Raw genomic sequence first — 20239 nt, forward strand, 5'->3', positions numbered from 1 at the left:
TGTGTGTGTGTGCTTGTGTGTGTGTGTGTGTGTGTGTGTGTCGTGTGTGTGTGTGTGTCGTGTGTGTGTGTGTGTCGTGTGTGTGTGTGTGTGTGTGTGTTGGGGCGGCGTACTGTCGAGGTAGATCGAATAGCAGATGTCGCGGAAGGCGCGGCCCCGGTGGGTGCTGGGCTGGTAGTGGCGCAAGGTTGCGCTGGCGCTGGTCTGGCGCAGTGGCGGCTGGCGGTAGTAGTCATTAGCCCATAAGCGGTCCTGCAGACTCAATTCCCTCCACGCTCTGTTGTACCACGACACACATGGCACGACACGACACGACACACGTTGAAACACGATGAGCCAGGCCGAGTGCGATTCTCCAAGAATAGACACTGAGTACCGGCACACCTGGCCGGCGCGAATGAGGGAGTAGACGTCGAGCCGCTCGAGGACGGCGCTGCCAATCGACCTGCCCAGCGCTTCCAGCGGATCGACTGAAATTGTGAAAGACAACAGAATGAAGTGAGTCTCACGGTCTGGCGTAGTACCCACCCCATGCGCGCGGGTGCGTACCCGGCAAGTAGAGCGATGGCACAGACACATGTCGAACGTAGAACCGGTTGAATTCTGCCACGTCGAGCCGCGTCGGTTCACTTGACGAACTAGCGCCATGGTGGTGATTGTGCTGCCACCGCCGACGCTAGGAGTGTAAGTAGGTGACTGTAGTGAGATTATGTATTGTCTCACCTCGGCAACGAAGCGGGAGAGTTGGCTGAGGAGTTGGTCGTCGGTCGGGCCTTTCCTCGGCAGCAGAGCGTTGAAGAGAAACGCCGCGGCGTAGCCGAAGTAGTCTGGTCGCACAACGCAAACAATCAGAGAAGAGCGAGGGCGGACACACGCGTGAGACAACGTGAACGAAACCTACGCCACACACGCTACACGCAACGAGTCCTGATAGCCCAGCGCACCTGGATTGAAGTACTGCGCAGCGGAGAATGGGTCCTTGTGGGCGGCGGCGCAGTGAAGGCGCAACTCGGCCAGCAACAGCTTCGCATAGATGAAAAATGCCACGCCCACACTGGCAGCCGGCCACAAGCCGAGGTAGGTGAGTGAGTGGGGGAGGGGCAGACTCAAAGGCTGGGACTAGTCACGCGCACCTGAGAGTGAACGTGGTCTCGAGAGGTATCACCTTGTTGACGTAGGCTGCTGCTCCGCTGGAAGGTGATGATGATGATGATGATGATGGTGACGTCGACCGCAGTGGTTGCATGGGGTTGTGGCCGTCGAGCGCGTGAGAGAGACTCCCCATGTGGGCCGACAGATCGACGTCGTCCTCCTGAAGCAAGCCGGCGAGTACGCACCGCACCACCTGGAGAAGAAGCTCAGGTCAGGGAATATCAATTGTGACACAATGTGTGAGAAGAGAATGAATGAGGGATGGAGAAGCCAACCGCAGAGCACTGATAGGACCCCTGCTTGGCGCTGGTCAAGATGAGCTGCAGGACGGCGCGGTCTCTCGACCCCGGCGCACCGTCGGCCGGGCTGCCGGTGCCAGCACAAGCACCCGGTTTGAGCAGTGCCTCTACGAGCGGTGCGCGTAGGTGGCGCTCACAGTGCAGGACGAGCGCCCACGCTTCGCTCTGGACCTGACACGACAATCAAGCTCTTCTTCACAGACAGAAGCAATAGGGGGAGGCAACGTACTGTGCCTGGGGACACAAAGTTGTGCCACCAGCGGCGTTGGGCAGGTGGTGGCCCCTTGCTGCACCGCTTGAGTGCTGCGCCCACAAGGTAATTACTTGAGAGTGAGACGAAGGTCTGTTGTACATCACATAGAGGGTGTGGTACCTTCTTGCTGAAGGCACACGAGCAGAGCACGATCGGAGCCAGGCGGCCTACCACCCTTGATTTACAAAAATTTTGCTTAAAAATAAAATAAAAGCAATTAACAAATAAGGTGGAGGAAAAAAGAGGCACCTGGTGTGGATGGTGCATTGAGGGTCGCTACCAACTGCGTGTGGCTTCTCGAAGCAATAGAAAAAGAAAACGCTTGCAGGAAAGAAAAGGAACCAAGAAAAACAATTCGAAACAAAAAAAATAAATAAATTGACTCAGCAGAGATGGATGGGACTAAGTCTGGGGCGCTTCAGGGGCGAGGGTTGGCCAACCTGGGGAACACGTGCTTCATGAACTGCGTGCTCCAGTGCTTGGCCCACACGCGACCGTTGGCCGACTTCTACCACACGAATGCGTACCAGGCCGAGCTCAATCTCGCCAATCCGCTAGGCACGCGGGGTCAGCTCACCCAGTCCTTCGTCGAACTGCTCCGTGCCATGGCGGCCCCCACCACCGCAGCACCACCAGGCAGCACCGAGCAAGAAGATGAAGTGAAGAAGGAGAGATCTTTTGTCGATCCCAAGGTTCTACTTTCCTCCTCAGCATTGTTGTGGTCTACTACCGTTCACACCTCACGCTCAACCGCACGACACGCGCATACGCACGACCGCACACACATGAACGCGGCACAGAGTTTCAAGGCGTGTGTGGAGCAGTTTGCCCCGCAGTTCGTGGGCCAGGCGCAGCAGGACGCGCAGGAGTTCATGGCCTACCTGCTCGACGGCCTCCACGAAGACGTCAACCGTGCCAAGAAGCACCCCGCCCAGTCCGAGGCCACCGATGTTGGTGCGTGTACCACACCGCACACACCGCACACATACGCACACACCGCACACACAACACACGCACATCAAGTTCATCATTTTTTTCAGCAGAGAGTGGGCCTGCAGACTTGGGCGCGGCTGCGCGGAGGGAGTGGGCGGTGCACAAGGCGCGGCACGACAGCCGCGTGGTGGACCTCTTCCACGGGCAGCTGGACAGCGCCCTCCGGTGCCGCCAGTGCCAGAGGGAGAGCCACCGATTCGAGCCCTTCGTGTTCCTCTCGCTGCCCGTCCCCTCGAAATACCAGAGGTGGCCACTCCACCTTCACCACAGTCTAATGGAGACCACTACGAGGCCCTGAGCTGATGGCGCGTCGGTCCTCTACATAGGTCGTTCGAGGTCGTCGTGGTGCCGACGCTGAGCAGGGGAGTCGCTGGGACTGCTACGCTCTACGGAGTGAAGGTGCACTTTTCTTCATTTTTATTGAATATGCATTTATCAATTTTATATAAGGTTATTTTATTTTATTATTTTATTAATACTTTATTATAATATGGGTGAGATCAGGTGGTCAAGGCTGGGACGGTGGCCGATCTCGTGCGGGAGCTGTCCGCCGTTTGCGGCCTCCCGCCGGCGACCCTCCAGGTGGCCGAAGTCCGTGCGCACAGAATCTGGAATGTGCTGCCCGCCGCCAAGCCCCTTCAGGAACTTGCGGAATCCGATGTACTCTACGCGTACGCATTCCTCCCATTCCCGCTCAACGACCACATGCACGCACGGCCACTCATTCATTTTTCATCTTTTTTTCTTTTTTAATCAAAGCTTCGAGGTCGCACCACAGCCGACGGCCCTCGCACCCTCGCCCGTCGGCGCCCTGGGCGGACCTCCGCCCGCACCACCCGCCGCCGGACCGCCTCCACCCCCGCCGTCAGGTCCGCCGGCGCCTCCGGCTCCGTCCGCCGCAGCACCTCCACCACCGCCCGGAGGACCTCCGCCGCCCGGGCCGCCAGGTGGGCCGCCAGGTGCTGCCGGACCCCGGCCGCCGCACCAGAAGCCGCAACTGCCGGCCGACGTGCAGGTCCTGCACCGCGTGGTGACCACCACCACCACCGATGGCGAAGCGGCCCCCCAGCCACAGCGCGCGCCGGTGCCGAGCCTCACCGGGTGCCCCTTCGTCTACTCGTTTGCCGGCGCCAAGGAGGTCACCAACGCGCAGCTGGGCGCTGGCCTGGCCCGGCTCGTCGACCCCTTCACCGCCGCAGCTGCGCCCGCGCCCGCGCCCACGGGCCGGCCGTACGTGTTACGGGTGGTGAACAAGCAGGGCACGGCGTGCGGCAACTGTCCGGCGGCGAAGAAGTGCGCCGGATGCCGGGTGCCGGACGACGGCGAGCCGCTGGAGCTCAATGCGCGGTGCGCCATCGCCGTCGACTGGGACATTCCCGCGGGTCCCGAGGAGCTCCACCCAGTGCTTGCGGCACTCAACCAGGTGCGTGTGCGTGTGCTGTGGTGCGTGCATGTGCATGTGCTGTGGTGCGTGCGTGTGCGTGTGCGATGGTGCGTGTGCTGTGGTGCGTGCGTGCGTGCACAATGTTGAATTAACCTTGCTTTGGGCAAAGCGCAGGCGCCGAGCGAACACGAAGCCAGCCTCGAGGTGAGCAGAGAGGAGGAGAAGATCGCGCTCGGCGATTGCCTGCAGTCCTACACCAGGGAAGAACTACTTGGTACGTGCGCGGGTTCTTCGCCAATCCAACCCTACGTTACTTTGGCTCGTGTTGGCTGCCACCGCTCATGTTTCTCATCCTTCTCCTTTTCCTCATCGTCTTCGTCATGTTCACTCTCTTTCTTTTCCGCCTTCTCCTCTTGGTCTTCGTTCTTTTTCTTCTCGTGATGACTCTCTTCTTCGTTCTTGTCGTCGTCGTCGTCATAGGGGAAGACAACATGTGGCACTGCCCGCAATGTGACGCCAAGCAGCCAGCGGCCACACAAACCCAGGTGTGGAGATTCCCCGAATATCTGGTCGTTCATCTCAAGGTACTCCTTGTATTTGACGTCTCTCACTTCCCATCGGTCTGGAATTACATCGACCGCACACACCGCACACTCCGCACACACCGCACACTCCGCACACGCAGCGATTCCCGCCGGTGATGCGATCGTGGAGGGACAAGTTGGACATGTTTGTGGACTTCCCGCTCGAGTGGGACCTCTCCGAGTACGAGAGGAGTCACGAACAGGCCGCCAGTGGCCCTCACTATCAACTCTACGCCGTCGTGGTACGGCCTCCTCTCTTTTTCTCCTCCTCGTTCTTATTCGTTTTTCTTCGTTTCTTTGAAGCGGTGGTGGTTGACCTTCTACCGCGCAGAACCACTCGGAAGAGACGGGCGTGGCGCACTACACCGCACATACGAGGGACGCTGGCGATCGCTGGTACCCCCCCCTCTTCTGTCTTTCCCCAATCAATAGAATAGATCAACATGTTGCTGATCCTTATATATGTTCAAGGTGGTATTTCAACGACACGGTGTGTCTGGCCTCCGATGCTTCCAGGGTGCGCTCGCCGCATGCCTACCTCCTGTCCTACCGCCGAATCTAGCCGAGTACCAGCAAGTTCGATGTATACATCGTAAAATGTTAACAATATATGCCTTCCATGTTCTTTGTGTTTTATGTGCGATGCAGTTCTCTCCTGCTGTAACTTGTGTGAGGCAAAGGCTTGTGTAGTGGACTTGTATGTTATTGCAGCACTGCACTCCACCTCTCCACAGAGTGGGATGGACAATGTGATGGGAGTGTGATCAGAGTCAATAGTGGTGTTCACATCTATGGTAGCAGCTGCCATGTCTATCTGTGGATGTACCCATTTTCTGTCAACTCTCTGGCGCCGGTGGTTCTGGCGTTGTGGTGTCCTCCGTTGTGGTAGTCTGTTTGAGACACAAGAAGTAGCAGGGCGCGACGACCAACATAGCCAGGAGGAGAAAGAGGCCCAGAACGGTGAAGGCGATGAGGATGTAGACCAGGTCGACCAGCATGAAAAGAAGCAGCAGCCCCACGAACACCGGAAACACCAATCCTATCCACACCGTAATCCCGGTCAGACAACCGTACTCACACCACCGCACACACCGCACACATGCCACCGCACACACCGCACACATGCCACCGCAGACGCACACGCACACGCACACGGTAAAGAGGGTGTGTACCGCAGAGCGAACGCGAGTACCAGGAACTACATCGGCCGAACGAGAGGCAGCATAGGAGCGTGGTGAGGGGAAAGGCTATGGCGTTGTCCCCGCCGCACCCCCGGGCGGTGTGGCACAGGCCGCAGTCCGTGCACGCCCAGGCGCAGCAGCTGTGATTGGACCCCGGCACGTCGATGCACAAAAACGACCAATCCTCTTCCTCCGCCGTTTGCTGTTGTTGCTGTGCAACCGCACCATCGGCAGTGGCTGTCGGCTTGGCAGTGTCGTCATGGTCGTCATCGTCCGGCAGATGATCTAGAATCGGCGCAGACGGTTTCTCGTCGTTTTCGTTTTCGTTTTCGTTCTTGGCCTTGCGCTTGCCGTGCTTGGTCTCGTACCTGCCAACCGCCCACCCACCCACGCGTCACCCACCGCACTGGAAAGCGCGCGAGAGTTGGGCGGTGGCAGTACCGCTCGACCGCGTTGCGCAGGCCCCAGTTGGGCGCCAGCTGGTGGACTGCGAGTGCGCTCTTGCAGACCGGGCACGCGGCGCGGGGCGCAGTCTTGAGCCACCTGGTTATCGTTATCTTGCTGGTGGTGGTGATGGTGGTGGTGTTGATGATGATGAGCCGTGTTCACTCGAGAAGTAGCGGTCATGATGGGAAGTGGGCACTGTGATCAAACCTGAAGCTGTGACCGCACGGACCTACGACTGCCTCTTCCTGTCCCAGATTGATATGTTTATAACTTATATTGAAGTCTACTAACGAAAACGAAGTGGTGGGAGGGAGGGGGGTACGAGGAGGGTGAGGGTGATGGGGTCTAGCAGTTCCTCGGGCTCCTGTTCCGACGACGACGAAGAGGACGACGACATCATTGTCTGCTTCGTCGCCTCCACAACGCCTCCTCTTTCGCTCTGCTCCTCTTCGTCCATCTTTTTTTGTCATGGGCAATGGCGTGTGTTTGGATGATGAAATAAATAGTCCGGAGTTTAATGCAAACACACCAAAATAAGATGTACATGTCCGCGTAATGGAACATGTTTGGCCAATCGCAATGTTGTTGCCCATTTATATGCGTGTGTGGCGGAACTGGGTTCACTGAGCGTCGGCGGCGACCTTGACCACCATCTTGCCGGTGTTCGAGCCATCGAACAGGTTCAAGAAGGCCTTGGGCGCGCTCTCGAGGCCCTCGACGACGGTCTCGCGCACCTTGATCTGCCCGCTGGCCACCCAGCCCGCCAGCTGGGCCAGCGCCTCCGGGTAGCGCTTGGCCCACGCTGGTCGGCCTACGATGAAGCCCTCCTTCTTGACATTCCGCGTGAGCAGGATCCAGTCGTGCCGCGGGCCGGTGGTGGCCGTGGGGTTCGAGCCGTCCTCGTTGTAGGCCGAGATCTGACCGCACACGGAGATGCGGCCATAGGGGTTGATCTGCAGCGTCACCGCATCGCTGATGGCGCCGCCCACGTTGTCAAAGTACACATCCACTCCTGCAATGATGACGACGATGATGTGAAGTCGATAGAGTGAGCGATGTGAGTGATGTGAACAGTAGCTTGAAAGATCATCGATGGGTTGCGATGATGTGTGTGCGTACCCTTGGGGCATGCCTTGGCGACGGCCTCGTTGAGATCGCCGACGGTCTTGTAGTTGAAAGCGTCGTCGAAGCCCAGCTCCTCCTTGAGCCACGCCACCTTTTCATCATCACCCGCGCTACCCACCACTCGGCAGCCTGGCAGACCATAAGCAAAACGTCGTCGTGAGCGCGAGCCTCGACCCATCGTCAACACAGAGGACGGCTCACGCAGGTGCGGTGGCGTGCGTACCCTTGAGCTTGGCGATTTGGCCCACGAGCGAACCCACGGCACCAGCAGCACCGCTCACGAACACCGTCTCGCCCTCCTTCGGGTCACCAATGTCTATGTACGAACGCAAGCATGCCATGTGTAAGAGGGCGTGTGTCGTGTGCGTATGTCGTGTGTCGTGTGTGTCGTGTGCGGTCGTGTGCGGTCGTGTGCGGTCGTGTGCGGTCGTGTGCGGTCGTGTGCGGTCGTGTGCGGTCGTGTGTACCGAGAAGGCCGAAGTAGGCTGTGAGGCCGGGCATGCCCAGAGCGCCGACGGCATTGCTGAATGACACGCCCGGGGGGAACTTGTCGAGCTTCTGCAGGCTGAAGGGAGGACCAGCCGGGTGGGTCGACGGGTTGATCACGATGTAGTCTTGCCACGGCAGCAGGCCTGTCGTCATCACAGGGCAACACATCAAGTCAGCCAACTGATCCGCACCAGAACCGTGTGATTGTGCGTGTGCGTGTGCGGGCGTGCGTGTGCGGTCACGTACTGATGGCACGGTCGCCCACCTTGAAGTTGTCGTCCTTGGAGGCGATCACGCGGGCCACGATGCCTGACACGATGGGCTTGTTGAGCTCGAACGGGGGGACGTAGCTCTTGGCCCCCTCGCGCATGCGACCGCGCAGGTACGGGTCAACCGACAACCACTCGGCTCGCAGCGCCACCTTGGAGCCCAAACGTGTTGTGTGGTGTAAGCGATACTTAAGGGTGGAGAGACGTGTTTTTGTTGGGGTTGGTTGGGGTTGGGCAGTGGTGAGTACCTCGCCGGGCTGGAGCTCGGCGGGGAGCGGCAGTTCGACGGTGTGGAAGGTGTCGAGCGTGGGCAGGCCCTTGGGGTAGTGTGCGAGCGTGATGGCCTTGGTGGACGCAGGAAGCTGAGACATGCCTCGTATTTGTTGTTGCTGTGTTGGTAAGTCAGTTGTGAATTGAATTGGTTCTGGGCTGGGGGGCTGGGTGTGGGCTTTTAGCTTGACCCCACACGGCTGTCGGCGCGTCGTTTGTTTCGCCGAGACAAATCCTAGGATTCATAAAAACTATTCGATAGGTGGAAAGTATGTTTCCATTTTCCGCCAATTGGAATTTTTACAGCATTAAATGTAGACAAGAGAATTCGAACTAGCTGCGCGACACACGCGCACAGTGAATAGGGACTACTGTAGGGAACACTTGCCGGGCTTTGTCGTCGGCGCAGAGCTCTTGGACCTCTTCTTCTCGCCTGAGGCGTGGAAGGTCCGTTAGGGGAGTGTGCGTGTGTCGTGTGTGCGTGTGTCGTGTGTGTCGTGTGTCGTGTGCGTTACCTGGTTGCGTAAAGTCCACGACCTCAACCGAAGACTGCAAGCACGCGTACACGCGGTCGGGCAGCACAGTGAGCGAGTAGGTCCGATTCGTGCGCTGGTGGAGCGGAATGTCGCAGCTGATTCCCGCCCGCCGGGGGTGAGCCAACGTTGCATTCCAGCGTCGGTTGGGGTGGTCGGAGGGGGAGCGTTACCAGAGCTCGCCGGTGGCGAAATGCCAAACGCGGAGGAGCGATTCGCCGGAGCGGTTGGTGACGGCGGCCACCAGCTTGTCGTCGCACAGGCGCACGTCGTAGGTCGTGCCCTGCGTCTCGAACACGCGCACGCACTCGCCCGTCTTCACATCCCATATACGCACCGTCTTGTCCTCGCAGCCCGAGAGCTACGTTGTGGTGGCATTGAGTGATATATTGCACATTCTTACATACTTTGAAAAAATTATATATGGTAAATATGCAGAAAATCTCGTGATATGTCCACGCACCAGCAAATCGTCATGCAGGCGGAGACACATGATGGTGCCTCCCTCGTGGCCTTTCCACTTAGTCACCTCTTCCTGTGGTTCGCCATAACAGAGCGATGTGAGTTCTGATTAAGACTTGGCGTGATGTGATTGTGTTGTATGTGGCACAGAGCAGTGTGGCCTGTACGGTGGCGAGATCGATCACGTGGATGTCGGGTCCCGGAAGAGACACGACGCACCGCCGGAGCGAGGCTATGTACCGGCAGTCGATGACGCCCCAGGGGAAGCTGTGCGAGACTGTGTGGCGTCAAACAAATCAAAATCAAAATCAAAATCAAATCAAAATAGAAAGTTGAGCGATGAGCAGGAGCGTACAAAGCTGCTCGCCGGTGGAGAGCCGGTGCACGATGAACAAACCCCGTTGGTCGCCGCTGATGACGACGTCGTGTTCCACATGGAAGTCCACGCCCCTGCGTCAACGCGCCGAGGTTCAGAGTTTTTCTCTGAGCAAGGTGTGCCGTGTCAATCACTGGTGCGTACCAGACTGCGTTGCCCTCGTGGCCCTCCAAATCGCGAATCCCCTCCAACTTTTCCAGGTCAGTCACTACACGCCCACGCACCATCGCACAACCGCACACGCACGCACACGCACCACCGCACGCGCACGCACACGCACCACCGCACAACCGCACACGCACACGACAAGAGACGTGGCACGCAGATCATCGCAGGTAATGTGAGCATGTGGGACATAGCTGTCGGTCTATGCGCTGCCGAAGGAAAGGCTGTACCCTTGACCTTGCCGTCGGCCGAAATGCTCACGCAGAGATCGTCCTTCACCTCCAGCCACCTGGTGCGAATGGGACACGAGGGTCAGCCTACCACGGTCGAACGAGAAGCCGGCGGGCGGCTGGTCGTAAGTATGGGGTGGCACGTACCAGATCTGAGTGTGATGCAGCTGGAGCGACTTGGTCGGGGTGAAAGCGGAGCCGTCCCACACTCTGCAAAATGAGGTAAGAGTGTAATCTTGGACGAACGCACGCACGCACACGCACACACACACATCACACACGTACACATACGCACACGCACACGCACACACACACACGCACACACGCACACACGCGCCTGCGTTGTACCTGAGAAATCCTTTGCTGTCGCCGCTCACAAACTCCCATTCCCATGAGAGCTGAGGCTCCGCGGCCGGCGAGCCGATTGAGCCGAGGCCGGGCTCCCTCGCAGCCCCTGCAGCGCCACAGTAAGCCCACACAGGCCCAAGGGCAGCACCAGCAAGACGCGTAGAACGGGGTATATATATACCTCTCCACAGCTGAACGACGGAGACGCCGTTGTGCGGTAAGCTCGTCACTTTGCACTGCCCCGCGCGCCACCGTCGCTCGAGCGCCGCCTTGGCCACGTAGAGCCTCCGCCAGTCCAACGCCTAACGCACGGCCGCGGCCGCGTTTAGCTATAAAGTGTAGTGTCCTACTGCATGCTTTGGCTCCAAGGGTACCTGCGATGCGGCTTCCGCTTCGTGTGACGCGTCGGCGGTGCGGGGAAGGCTGGCGCCGCCAACAGGTCTGCCCCAAGACATCGCGTAGCGCTTCTGCCACAGGCTGGACGACATGTTATATGTTACATCAGTTAATTATTCTTTTTTATTCATTTATTTATTTATTCATCTTATTTATTCCTATTCTTTGTGTTGGGTGGGGTGGGGTTATCTTCTTTGTCAAGGGGAGAAGAGGTTTAAACCTATTGTCGAAGACAAGGGCATGGAGGTGGCGGCAGGTGAGGCTGAGGTTTGCAAGGTCGCGCAGCTGCAAGAACAGGAGGATGGCCTCCACCACTTCACCCGGCTGCCCCACCAGTTCTTCTCCCACCTCTTCCTCCTCACCCACCAGCTGCTGCTCTTGTTGCATTTCCTTTTATTTTATCCATAAATATCGGGACAAAATTCCTTTTCCTTTTGTTTCTCTCTTGCGGCACAGCAACGACGTGAAATGGAATCCTGCCCCACGCAAGACGTGGATGGTGGGATCGGAGACCCGCCCATCGTTCGCCTGATTGTGCGCCAGTTCCGCCAGTTCGAGGCTCCAGCGCGCCTTCGCCGGCCTCCTGCCCGATCTGGCCAGGCGGCACCGGGTAGCGTAAACCTGGCTTGAAGGTGGTAGCTAGCGCTAGAAACGCGAGGAGGCGAGGGGATCGGCGCGGCCACGCCCGCTCGAGGCCATCACGCTGCGCTTGATGTGTCGTTGTTGCGTGGGCTGGCCGCTCGCGCGGGATGGTGGCTGGCCCACGCTCTCGATCAGGACATGCACGCTGCCGTCCCTCTCCAAGCCCGCACCAACGGTCGGCCGTTGTTGATGGTGGTGCGCATGGGTGAGTGATGGTGGTGGCGCAGGGCCGCCGTAGCCGCCTTGGTGATGGCGATGGTGGTGGAGTTGATGATGACGTGTCACCATCGGCTGTGGTGGTGGTGGTGGCAGTGACGCAGGGTCTGGGCGCATTGGCGGTGGTGGTGTTGGCGATGATGACTCGGCGGCGAAGGAGAGGAAGAGCTTGGTGTGCGTTCCCTTGGCTACCAGTTGTGCGTCGGCGAGGAGGGTCAACTCGGTGAAGGCGACGGCGGGCGTGATCTTCATCACCATCACGTCCACAACCAACTGCGTGTCGGGTCGAACTGAGAAGAGAGAAAGAGGATCGGTGAACAACAACGGGAGCGTTGGTCGTGTCGTGCACCGTGTGTGTGATGTAGTACCTGGGACTGCCAGATCGAACACGAAGTGGGTGGTGGCGCTCTCGCGCAGGTCACGGTCAAACACTCTAATGGCCACACACCACATCTCAGACCTCGGCCCGAGCTTTGCAAAGAGAAGGCAGCAGACGCACTTGAGGGTGAGCCCGGAGAGTACGTCGAAGAGGGTCTCCACAGCCGCTCCCCTGTTCAGACTCCCGATTCCATCCTGCAAATAATTAAGCAATTAAAATGAAAATGAAAAGAAATAAAAACTCTAGTAGTCACAACAACTACCTTGGCGAGGAAGCGAAAGCGAAGGCCAGGATCTGGGAGCAGCGGGGAGATGAATTCTACTCGAAAATCTCGCAGCAGAGATTTGATGAAGTCAATCTCTAGGTTGTGTGTTGAGGAATTTGTGTCTGCAACCTGTCCTTCATCGACCAACCCGATCAGAGGCAGAAAGTGTTGTAGGCGACTATCCAATTCATGCAGTTGTTGCTCCTCCATTCAAGCTTCGTGTGGCAAATCGTCTAAATCTCGCCGTGTTGCACCACCGCGGCTGGCGTTAAATATTTATTATTAATAAATGAAAAAATGAAATAGAAATAAACAAAAAGGAACTCCAAGCCTTGCGAACATCATCCGAGGAGATGGCAGAAGGTGCTGTGTTGGGCCTGAGCGATTCAGTGGACCAGCAGATTCTCCAGGCGGTCGTGCAGGGAGATGTGCAGGAGCTCGCCATACTTCTGCGCAACTTTGGCAAAGATCCATCTTCCATCATCGGCAAGAAGGGCCGCACGCCCCTCCACTTTGGCTGCCTCAACGGCAATGCAGCCTGCGTCACTCTGCTCCTCACCATCGTCCAAACTGTACGCTTCCGCACTACAAATTTTACATCATATTCAGATCTTTACAACCGCCTCAGAGATTTTGATCAATTGTCTTCTTTCCCAGGTGGATTCAGAGGATGCCAAACACAAGACCCCTCTTGCCCTTGCTGCCAAGGTTCTCTTCATCTTTATTGTGCAAATCTCTTCACCAAGAAGGTGCAGAGTATCTTACGCTCTTCATCTACACGCAGCGTGGGTTCAACAAGGTTATCGAGTTGCTCTTGGCACGAGGGGCCAACCTGAACACTCGTGATGAGAACGGCAACACGTACACTAGCTACTTGTGGCTTTAGCCGTCGTTGGGCACTACGTGCAGGTGACGCGGGACTCACTTTGTCACATTATGTGCAGGCCAATCCATCAAGCGTCGTATCACGGTCAGAAAGCCACCGTTGAGTTGCTGGTGAAGCACGGCGCCCAGCCCAACGTGCCTAACGACATCGAGTCAGCACCGCTCCACTTCGCTGCAGTACGCCACACCCTGATGACTGATGTGAGTGTTGACTTCTTCCATCCTGCTCACAAATATTGAACATTGTGACACTATCGGCAGATGTGTGGTCATCACGGCGTGTGCGAGGCTTTGATTCAAGCTGGCGCAGACGTCAACATGAAGAACAAGAACGCGACCACCCCCTTGCACCTGGCCGCCCGAAACGGCTACGTCGAGTGCTGTAAGGCATGTCCCCCCTTCCGGCCCAAGAAACTGCACTAGTGTCATTATTCCCTAACATGGCTTGAATGTACACATACCACATACAGATACTGATCAAGGCGAGTGCTGATGTTAATAGCGTCGATCCGTACAACCAAATTCCCCTCCACCTTGCTGCCCGCACTGGCCACTATGACTGCCTGCAGGTGATGTTGGAGGTAAGTACTTGCCTGCCAAATCCCTTCAGCTCTCGTGGAGCCACGTATGGTTGTTGGTGCTGACCGGCTGGCCGCAACGACGCCACATCGCGCAGGATGGCGCCGAGGTGAATGCGCAGGACATGGAGGGCAACACCCCTTTCGATTGGGCGGACGACTACGGACACGGCGAGTGTGCTGTGCTGTTGTGGCGCAGGGGAGCGCAGATCAAGACACAAACAGGAAAGCGTACGTACATCTCGTTGGGCCAACCGATTCAGCGGCTTGCGGCTCCGGTTTATGACGGCTCACGTTTTTCGTCTGTGCAGAGACCATGCAATGGCGACGGCCGTGGGGAGGTCGTGAGCGGCCCACCATGCGGTGAGTAGAGAGGCGAGCTACAGCCATCGCGCGCAACTGGTCAACTCACCTCTGCCTCTGCACTACTCTATTATTTAGGTACGACCATGCGATGACGGCGCTCGGGTCTTCGATCTACATGTTCGGCGGGTGCGCTCCATCATACTTTCGATGTGTTCGTTCCTGTCAGTCACTTGCAAGTGCTTACCAACGTGGGAACACGCAGGTATGGTATATCACCACAGCAGGAAGGATACGAGATCACCCCACAGGAAGGCGATGAACCGATGGCCTTGCACATGAGCGACCTCTACGTACTCAAAGCAGGTGCCCTTACCGAACGAGGCGCGTTTGTCTTCATCTTGCTCGTTAGTGCTGACGTCACATTCTCGTTTTTTATTCCAAAAAACAAAAAAAAGAGGGAGAACTGCAATCGCTCGGCACCATCGCCACTGCTGAAGACAGACGCGACCACTCCTACGCACTCGACCTACGCCGAATCGGTTCGTCTGTCTCGCTCAAGGGGACTCAATTCTGGCTCTGGACTCATCACAGGCCTGTGCCTCCATTGTACTTGTGTGCCTGATCGCGCGCAGGCGAGAATCTGGTGGTCGCCGAGGATGGCCTGACAGTGGAGTACGTGGTGGATGCCTCGGTGCTGTCTCCCTCGAAGCCGGCCGTGGTGAAGACGTCGACCCCGATCAGGCGAATCGGCGACGAGACCCTGTTCTACTTTGAGATTACCGTCCTCGACCAGGGCCTGAAAGGGTACTCGTACCCCGCACAAACTCCCAAGAGCCGAACACTGACTAACTTGATATATCTCTGTCTCATATTGTTTTTTTTAACAATATATCAGGTACATAGCGGTGGGTCTCACCGACGTCAACTATCCGCTCAACAAGCAGCCAGTGCGCATCCCCCCCTTCCTCTCTCTCTCTCTCGGCCTCATCTTGGCAGTTGGCACTGTTGTGCTGACAGACGTTGTTTGTTCTTCTCTTCCCTTCAACTGCTGCCAGGGCTGGGTCAAACACTCGTATGGCTATCACGGCGACGACGGCATGGCCTACCACAACCAGGGATCAGGTACTTACTAGTCCTAAACAACATTAATATTTGTCCATTTGCAAACCGCGCCTTTCAGGAATTCCATTCGGTCCACGATTCGGCACGGGCGACACGGTGGGCTGTGGCCTCATTTACGAGACGGGAGAGGTGTTCTTCACGAAGAATGGTAAGTTCCTGGGCGTGGGCTACAGCAACGCGCAGGGCAAAGAGCTGTTCCCCTCGGTGGGTCTCCACAGCAGCGCCGAGAAGGTCGTCTTCAACTTGGGCAAGAAGCCCTTCAAGTTCAACTTTGAAGCCGGTACCGACCAACCGTCTTTTTTTGACTCCCCCCCCCACTATGCAAGGGTGCTCACAACTTTTCGCTTTCGCTTTCGCTTCGCGGAACACAGAGGTCGTGGAGTGGACCGCGCTGAACCCGCGGGGCCAGGAGCCCGAGGGAAGGTCCGCTTCGCATCTTCTGCCCTTCGGCTCCAAGCTGCTCCTCTTCGGGGGCTACAGTCCGGTCGACTTCTTTGACGACGTTCACGTCCTCGATACTGGTAAGTCCACCCCCACCAACCATCGTCGTCGAGCGCGAGTGGGCAGTCAACTGAACCGCGCTCTCTCTCTCTCTCTGTGTGTGTGTGTGTGTGTGTGTGTGCGTGCGTGCGTGCGGTGTGTGTGTGTTGTCACAGACACGATGGTCTGGAGCGAGATGGCGACCAAGGGGCCATTGCCTCGCTATCGCGATGTCTCAGTGAGCATTTGCATGAACAAGCTGGTCGTATTTGGCGGCAGGTACCCTTCTCCGTTCCTTCCCCCATCAACAACCCTTGTATTACGATGGCGCAGAGAGTCTGCCCATTTAGCTTACTGTCATGGTTAACCACACTCGTTTTCGCTGCTGCCGTCACCGCCACAGATCTGCCAGCCGGTGCGTGAACTTTGTTTATTTCTTGGATCTGGCGACGTGGGAGTGGGAGAACGTGACCGCCAAGATTGAGGTGCGCGCGCCAACGCCTTTAGTGGAGCTTGTTGGGTGGTTGACTCTCTTCAAGGGGCTTAACGGTCAATGCCTTGTGTGTGTGGTTCGTTTGGTCAGGGCGATGGGCCGCGCGCGCGCATGGCGCACGCCTCGGCAGTAGTGGGCGACAAGGTGTACATATTCGGAGGAGTCACCGCGGAGAAGCAGCTACTCAATGACATTCACATCCTGGACGTCGGTGCGCGACTCGCCTGACACGCAACACGACACACACGACACGCGCTACAGCGATTATCCGTGGCTCCGCACCTGACGACAAATCATCGCTTGGGTGCGGCACACGTCGTTCGCTCTTTCAGGCCGGATGCAGTGGAGTTCTCCGCAAGTGTACGGTCGTCCGCCCACCGCGAGGCAGAACGCAACGGTCACCCCTGTAGATAAGCGGTACGATCTCATACAACGTCCCAAGCAATCTGGTTTCGTGTATTCACGCCACACATGCCACACACGCCACACACGCCACACACGCCACTAGGCTGTACGTGTTCGGTGGCTGGGACGGCAGACGTCAGCACAACGACATGCACGTGTTCGATACGGAGCGGCTCGCGTGGTACAAGCCGCATGTGTCCGGGACCGTGCCGAGGCCGCGCAACCACCACACGGCGGCCGCATTGAACGTCGATGGACGGCAGCAGCTGTACTTCTTTGCCGGGTGGAACGGCCGTGGCTACATGGAGGATCTCGATTGTCTCGACCTTCGTACGCTTCCAACACACACACACACACACACACACAACACACATCACACAGCGAGGCGCACACCTTTTCGCATTCTCTGTTTCGCTCACGATTGATTTGCACACAGAGTCAGAAGAATCGGAGGAGTTGCTTTCGGCCTGCAACCAGCCCGACTTTCACGATATCACGTTCTGGGTCGCGGTATGTGGTCTCTCCATGGCAGGTGTCTTGACCAGTCGACTAAAGGGTGCTCACCTCTTTTCTTTTTCTTTTTCTTCTTCTTCTGTCTTTGATCTTGCCTCGCAGGGCAAACCGATCTACGCACACAAGGTGATCCTCGCTTCCCGGTCGAGCTACTTACGATCGATGCTGACCACAGGCGAAGGTACGCTTGCTCATTGAGCCTCATCATCGTCACCCTCGTCATCGTCATCATCATCGTCATTATCTTTTGTTTACACTAAACCAAATATTTACCATGCGTGCGTGCAGACGCTATGGCCTGCGAAGAGGAACAAAGAGGCGCGTGGGAGGACAAGAGCGAAGTGGTGCTGACCGACGTCACCGACTACAGTGTCTTCCTGGCCTTTGTACGCATCATCATTATCATCATCAGCACCATCATCATCGTCGTTGTCGTCTTTCCCCCCTCGCCCAACTCACTCATTCTCGCGCCTTCGCGATCCCTTCGCTGCACGTCGTGGTTGATCAGATCCACTTTTTGTACACGGACATAGCGGACGCGACGACGGAGATGATCGGCGCCCTGCTCGCGGTCACCGAGAAATACGGCAAGGAGCACATTGAACGGTGCGCGTTGCGTGTCGTGTTGCGTGTCGTGTCGTGTCGCGTATTGAGTTGCGTGTTATGTGCGTGTCGTGTCGCTGGTCGTGTCCGCGATTGTTGGTTGACTCTCGGCCTCTGTACACCACGCTCACAGGATGTCCGAGTACTTGATCCTCACGCGACTCAAGACGCCTTCGTCTCTGTACAAAAATCTCAGGTACGGCCCAGGCTCGCCCCGACAACGCGCCGACTCGTACGAGTTGTCGTCGCAGCAGTAAATTGACCCCGTGGCCGGCACGTTGGCTGTGTGCTCGAGCGCAGATGGGCCTTCAACAACCCGCGATTCTCCGATGTCCGATTCCTCGTGCGGGAGCGAACGAGATCCGAGCGCGAGGAGGAGGAGGAGTTGTTCGGCGGCCACTTGAAGGGAAAGGAGCGGGACGCGGATTCGCCCGCGACTGCGCCCACTGCGCAGCGCGTCTACGGGCACAAGGTGGTCGTGTGCGGCCGCAGCCCCTACTTCAAGGCCCTGCTGCTGGGCGGTCTCAAGGAGACGTCGCAGGAGGAGATCGTCATCAACCCCTCGGACGACGAGGGCCTCGGCGACGACATGGCGGTCGAGGGCGAGTTCGCGCGCGGGAGGGGTTCGTTCGACGCCGTCGATGCGGTGACGAGCAGCGCGATCCGCTACGCGATCTTCACGTCGCTGATGAAGTACCTCTACACGGACGAGATGGAGCTCGAGAACGACGAGGACCGGCTCGACCTCCTGGTGCTGGCCAACCTCTACTCGGTGGAGAGCCTCAAGAAGCTCATCGAGGACGACCTCATGCAATCGCTCGACTTTGAGAACGTGTCGTGTCTCTTCGCCCTGGCCGACACCGCCAACGCGCTCAATCTGCGCCGCAAGTGTCTTCACTTCATCACAGGTACGCACCCACCAACCAACCAACTTCAACCAACCAACCAACCAACCAACCTACAACAAGAACCAACCAACCTGTTGAGTGGTTGCGCTCATAATTCGTGGTCTCTTCTGCGTGTGTAGAAAATGAGAACACGCTGCAGGGCATCAAGCTGACGTGGAGCTACATGGACCTGAGCGGGGAACTCAAGGAGGAGATCGCGAGGTTCTGGGCGACCAGACAGGCCCAATAATAACGCAAAATAAATATAAATAAATAAACGAAAAATAAATGGTGCAAACGCAACGGTAGGTGAAATTTCGCAAGGGCACATGCAGCGATTCAAACTGGGAGTTGGCGGAATTTCTCCCGATTTGCCTCCTCTCTTGGGTTTGAGTCCGATCTTGCCCCTCAACCCTTCACATGGTGGGGATCATCGTCAAAACTCAGCCCGGCTCTCTACAACCCTCAACAACCACCATCCTACACACAACCACCAACACGACATGAAGACCGCCACTACCATCGCCTCCGCTGCTCTTCTGGTCACCCTCTGCTGCGCCTGCGCGCTGGCCATCGACACCGAACACTTCCTCCACCCCGCCGGCCTGGCCAAGGTACTACTTAGCTCACACCCTGCGCCGTCCATGCGGTACTCAGACTACACCTGGCGGCAGGTTACCAACGGAATGAGCCGAGGGGTGGTGATGCCCGACGAGCTGGCAGAGCGCCTGCAGGGGTCGGCGGAATCGATGATGCCTTCCGCAGTTGTGCCTTCGCTTCTGTGCTATGCGTCGGGCCAAACCATGATGCTCCTCCTGCTGGGCGCACTCAAGTGGGCTGCCGTCATTGACTTCGACCGTGTCATCACCATGTGAACTCATGTCCACTCCACTCACCTCATCACCACCTCACTTCACCACTTCACCTATCTGTAATTAGCTAATACCCAAACCAGTTTGGAGATTCAAGCACAGTTTCATAAGCTGGCATAATCAATTTTGCACTTCTTCTGTTTATTGCACATTCATTTTTCTCAGCTGCAACTGCATGTCATTGATTATGGACTGATCCACAGACATCATCCTCCCCTTCCATGTACCTATCTCTCAGTATGGAAGGATCTCCACCTTTATCTCAACCTATAAACTGCTTCATTGTGTCATCATCAATCATGTTACCTCCAGTTTGGCTGTTCTCTGCTTTTGCTATCTATCCTGCCCCATCATCTCCACCATGTGCTCACTGCCCCTGGTGCTGCATGGCCCAGCACACTCTACCTTCAAACTGGGTGCTCATCAAAAGGGGACAACACAGTGTTGGGAAAAAAGAGACACCTGAAAAACAAATCAAAAAGCACTTTTTTCTCTTTTCTTCCACACTTTCCGGTTGGGAGGACAAACTTATAGTTTTCCAAATAAAGATCTGGCCTCTCCTTTTGGGTATAGGAGGGGACACCCCTTGGAACGCGGCTTCTTCAGTCTGCTGTGTTGTTCTCTAGTTGGAGAAGAA

At 57.1% G+C, this 20239-nt stretch overlaps 8 protein-coding genes across 8 annotated transcripts; 4 read left to right on the forward strand and 4 right to left on the reverse strand.

Moving 5' to 3' along the window:
* Nucleotides 1–114: 114 nt before the first annotated feature.
* Nucleotides 115–1285, reverse strand: ACA1_314960 (Fbox domain containing protein; the record flags this gene model as incomplete). Its single annotated transcript, XM_004340431.1, has 6 exons — nt 115–277; nt 377–470; nt 550–661; nt 724–827; nt 945–1054; nt 1134–1285. Coding segments are annotated over 6 exons (735 nt in total), but the record flags the coding sequence as incomplete, so codon positions are not given.
* A 1204-nt stretch (nt 1286–2489) lies between these two features.
* On the forward strand, nt 2490–5227 carry ACA1_314970 (ubiquitin carboxylterminal hydrolase 9, putative; the record flags this gene model as incomplete). Its single annotated transcript, XM_004340432.1, has 11 exons — nt 2490–2658; nt 2763–2943; nt 3024–3096; nt 3202–3368; nt 3457–3566; nt 3657–4120; nt 4256–4355; nt 4562–4665; nt 4767–4907; nt 4997–5061; nt 5182–5227. The coding sequence occupies 11 exons, from the start codon at nt 2490–2492 to the stop codon at nt 5225–5227; spliced, it is 1620 nt and encodes a 539-aa protein (XP_004340480.1).
* Nucleotides 5228–5501: 274 nt separating this feature from the next.
* On the reverse strand, nt 5502–6750 carry ACA1_314980 (Ubox domain containing protein; the record flags this gene model as incomplete). Its single annotated transcript, XM_004340433.1, has 4 exons — nt 5502–5704; nt 5838–6214; nt 6288–6403; nt 6616–6750. The coding sequence occupies 4 exons, from the start codon at nt 6748–6750 to the stop codon at nt 5502–5504; spliced, it is 831 nt and encodes a 276-aa protein (XP_004340481.1).
* Nucleotides 6751–6913: 163 nt separating this feature from the next.
* On the reverse strand, nt 6914–8547 carry ACA1_314990 (zincbinding dehydrogenase family oxidoreductase; the record flags this gene model as incomplete). Its single annotated transcript, XM_004340434.1, has 6 exons — nt 6914–7305; nt 7413–7547; nt 7642–7734; nt 7886–8050; nt 8154–8328; nt 8425–8547. The coding sequence occupies 6 exons, from the start codon at nt 8545–8547 to the stop codon at nt 6914–6916; spliced, it is 1083 nt and encodes a 360-aa protein (XP_004340482.1).
* A 207-nt stretch (nt 8548–8754) lies between these two features.
* On the reverse strand, nt 8755–11048 carry ACA1_315000 (WD domain, G-beta repeat-containing protein; the record flags this gene model as incomplete). Its single annotated transcript, XM_004340435.1, is given in 13 exon segments — nt 8755–8783; nt 8803–8879; nt 9012–9077; nt 9153–9340; nt 9443–9514; nt 9609–9718; nt 9797–9891; nt 9962–10025; nt 10213–10271; nt 10360–10422; nt 10561–10666; nt 10742–10862; nt 10935–11048. 13 exon segments carry the CDS (start codon nt 11046–11048, stop codon nt 8755–8757), a joined length of 1164 nt encoding a protein of 387 aa, XP_004340483.1.
* Nucleotides 11049–12811: 1763 nt separating this feature from the next.
* On the forward strand, nt 12812–14288 carry ACA1_315010 (ankyrin, putative; the record flags this gene model as incomplete). The annotated part of the gene is made up of 8 exons (XM_004340436.1): nt 12812–13030; nt 13116–13166; nt 13243–13319; nt 13403–13520; nt 13605–13765; nt 13831–13924; nt 14020–14152; nt 14233–14288. 8 exons carry the CDS (start codon nt 12812–12814, stop codon nt 14286–14288), a joined length of 909 nt encoding a protein of 302 aa, XP_004340484.1.
* An 87-nt stretch (nt 14289–14375) lies between these two features.
* Nucleotides 14376–18980, forward strand: ACA1_315020 (SPRY domain containing protein; the record flags this gene model as incomplete). Its single annotated transcript, XM_004340437.1, has 20 exons — nt 14376–14413; nt 14490–14590; nt 14683–14766; nt 14860–15031; nt 15123–15174; nt 15283–15349; nt 15408–15629; nt 15721–15870; nt 16006–16108; nt 16233–16314; nt 16413–16533; nt 16655–16739; nt 16861–17057; nt 17164–17237; nt 17343–17421; nt 17529–17626; nt 17749–17846; nt 17977–18039; nt 18144–18751; nt 18871–18980. 20 exons carry the CDS (start codon nt 14376–14378, stop codon nt 18978–18980), a joined length of 2604 nt encoding a protein of 867 aa, XP_004340485.1.
* A 253-nt stretch (nt 18981–19233) lies between these two features.
* ACA1_315030 (uncharacterized protein) lies at nt 19234–19605 on the forward strand (the record flags this gene model as incomplete). The annotated part of the gene is made up of 2 exons (XM_004340438.1): nt 19234–19344; nt 19405–19605. The coding sequence occupies 2 exons, from the start codon at nt 19234–19236 to the stop codon at nt 19603–19605; spliced, it is 312 nt and encodes a 103-aa protein (XP_004340486.1).
* Nucleotides 19606–20239: the final 634 nt, after the last annotated feature.

The sequence above is a fragment of the Acanthamoeba castellanii genome (genome assembly GCF_000313135.1).
Source record: "Acanthamoeba castellanii str. Neff unplaced genomic scaffold scf7180000083887, whole genome shotgun sequence".
NCBI lineage: Eukaryota > Discosea > Longamoebia > Acanthamoebidae > Acanthamoeba > Acanthamoeba castellanii.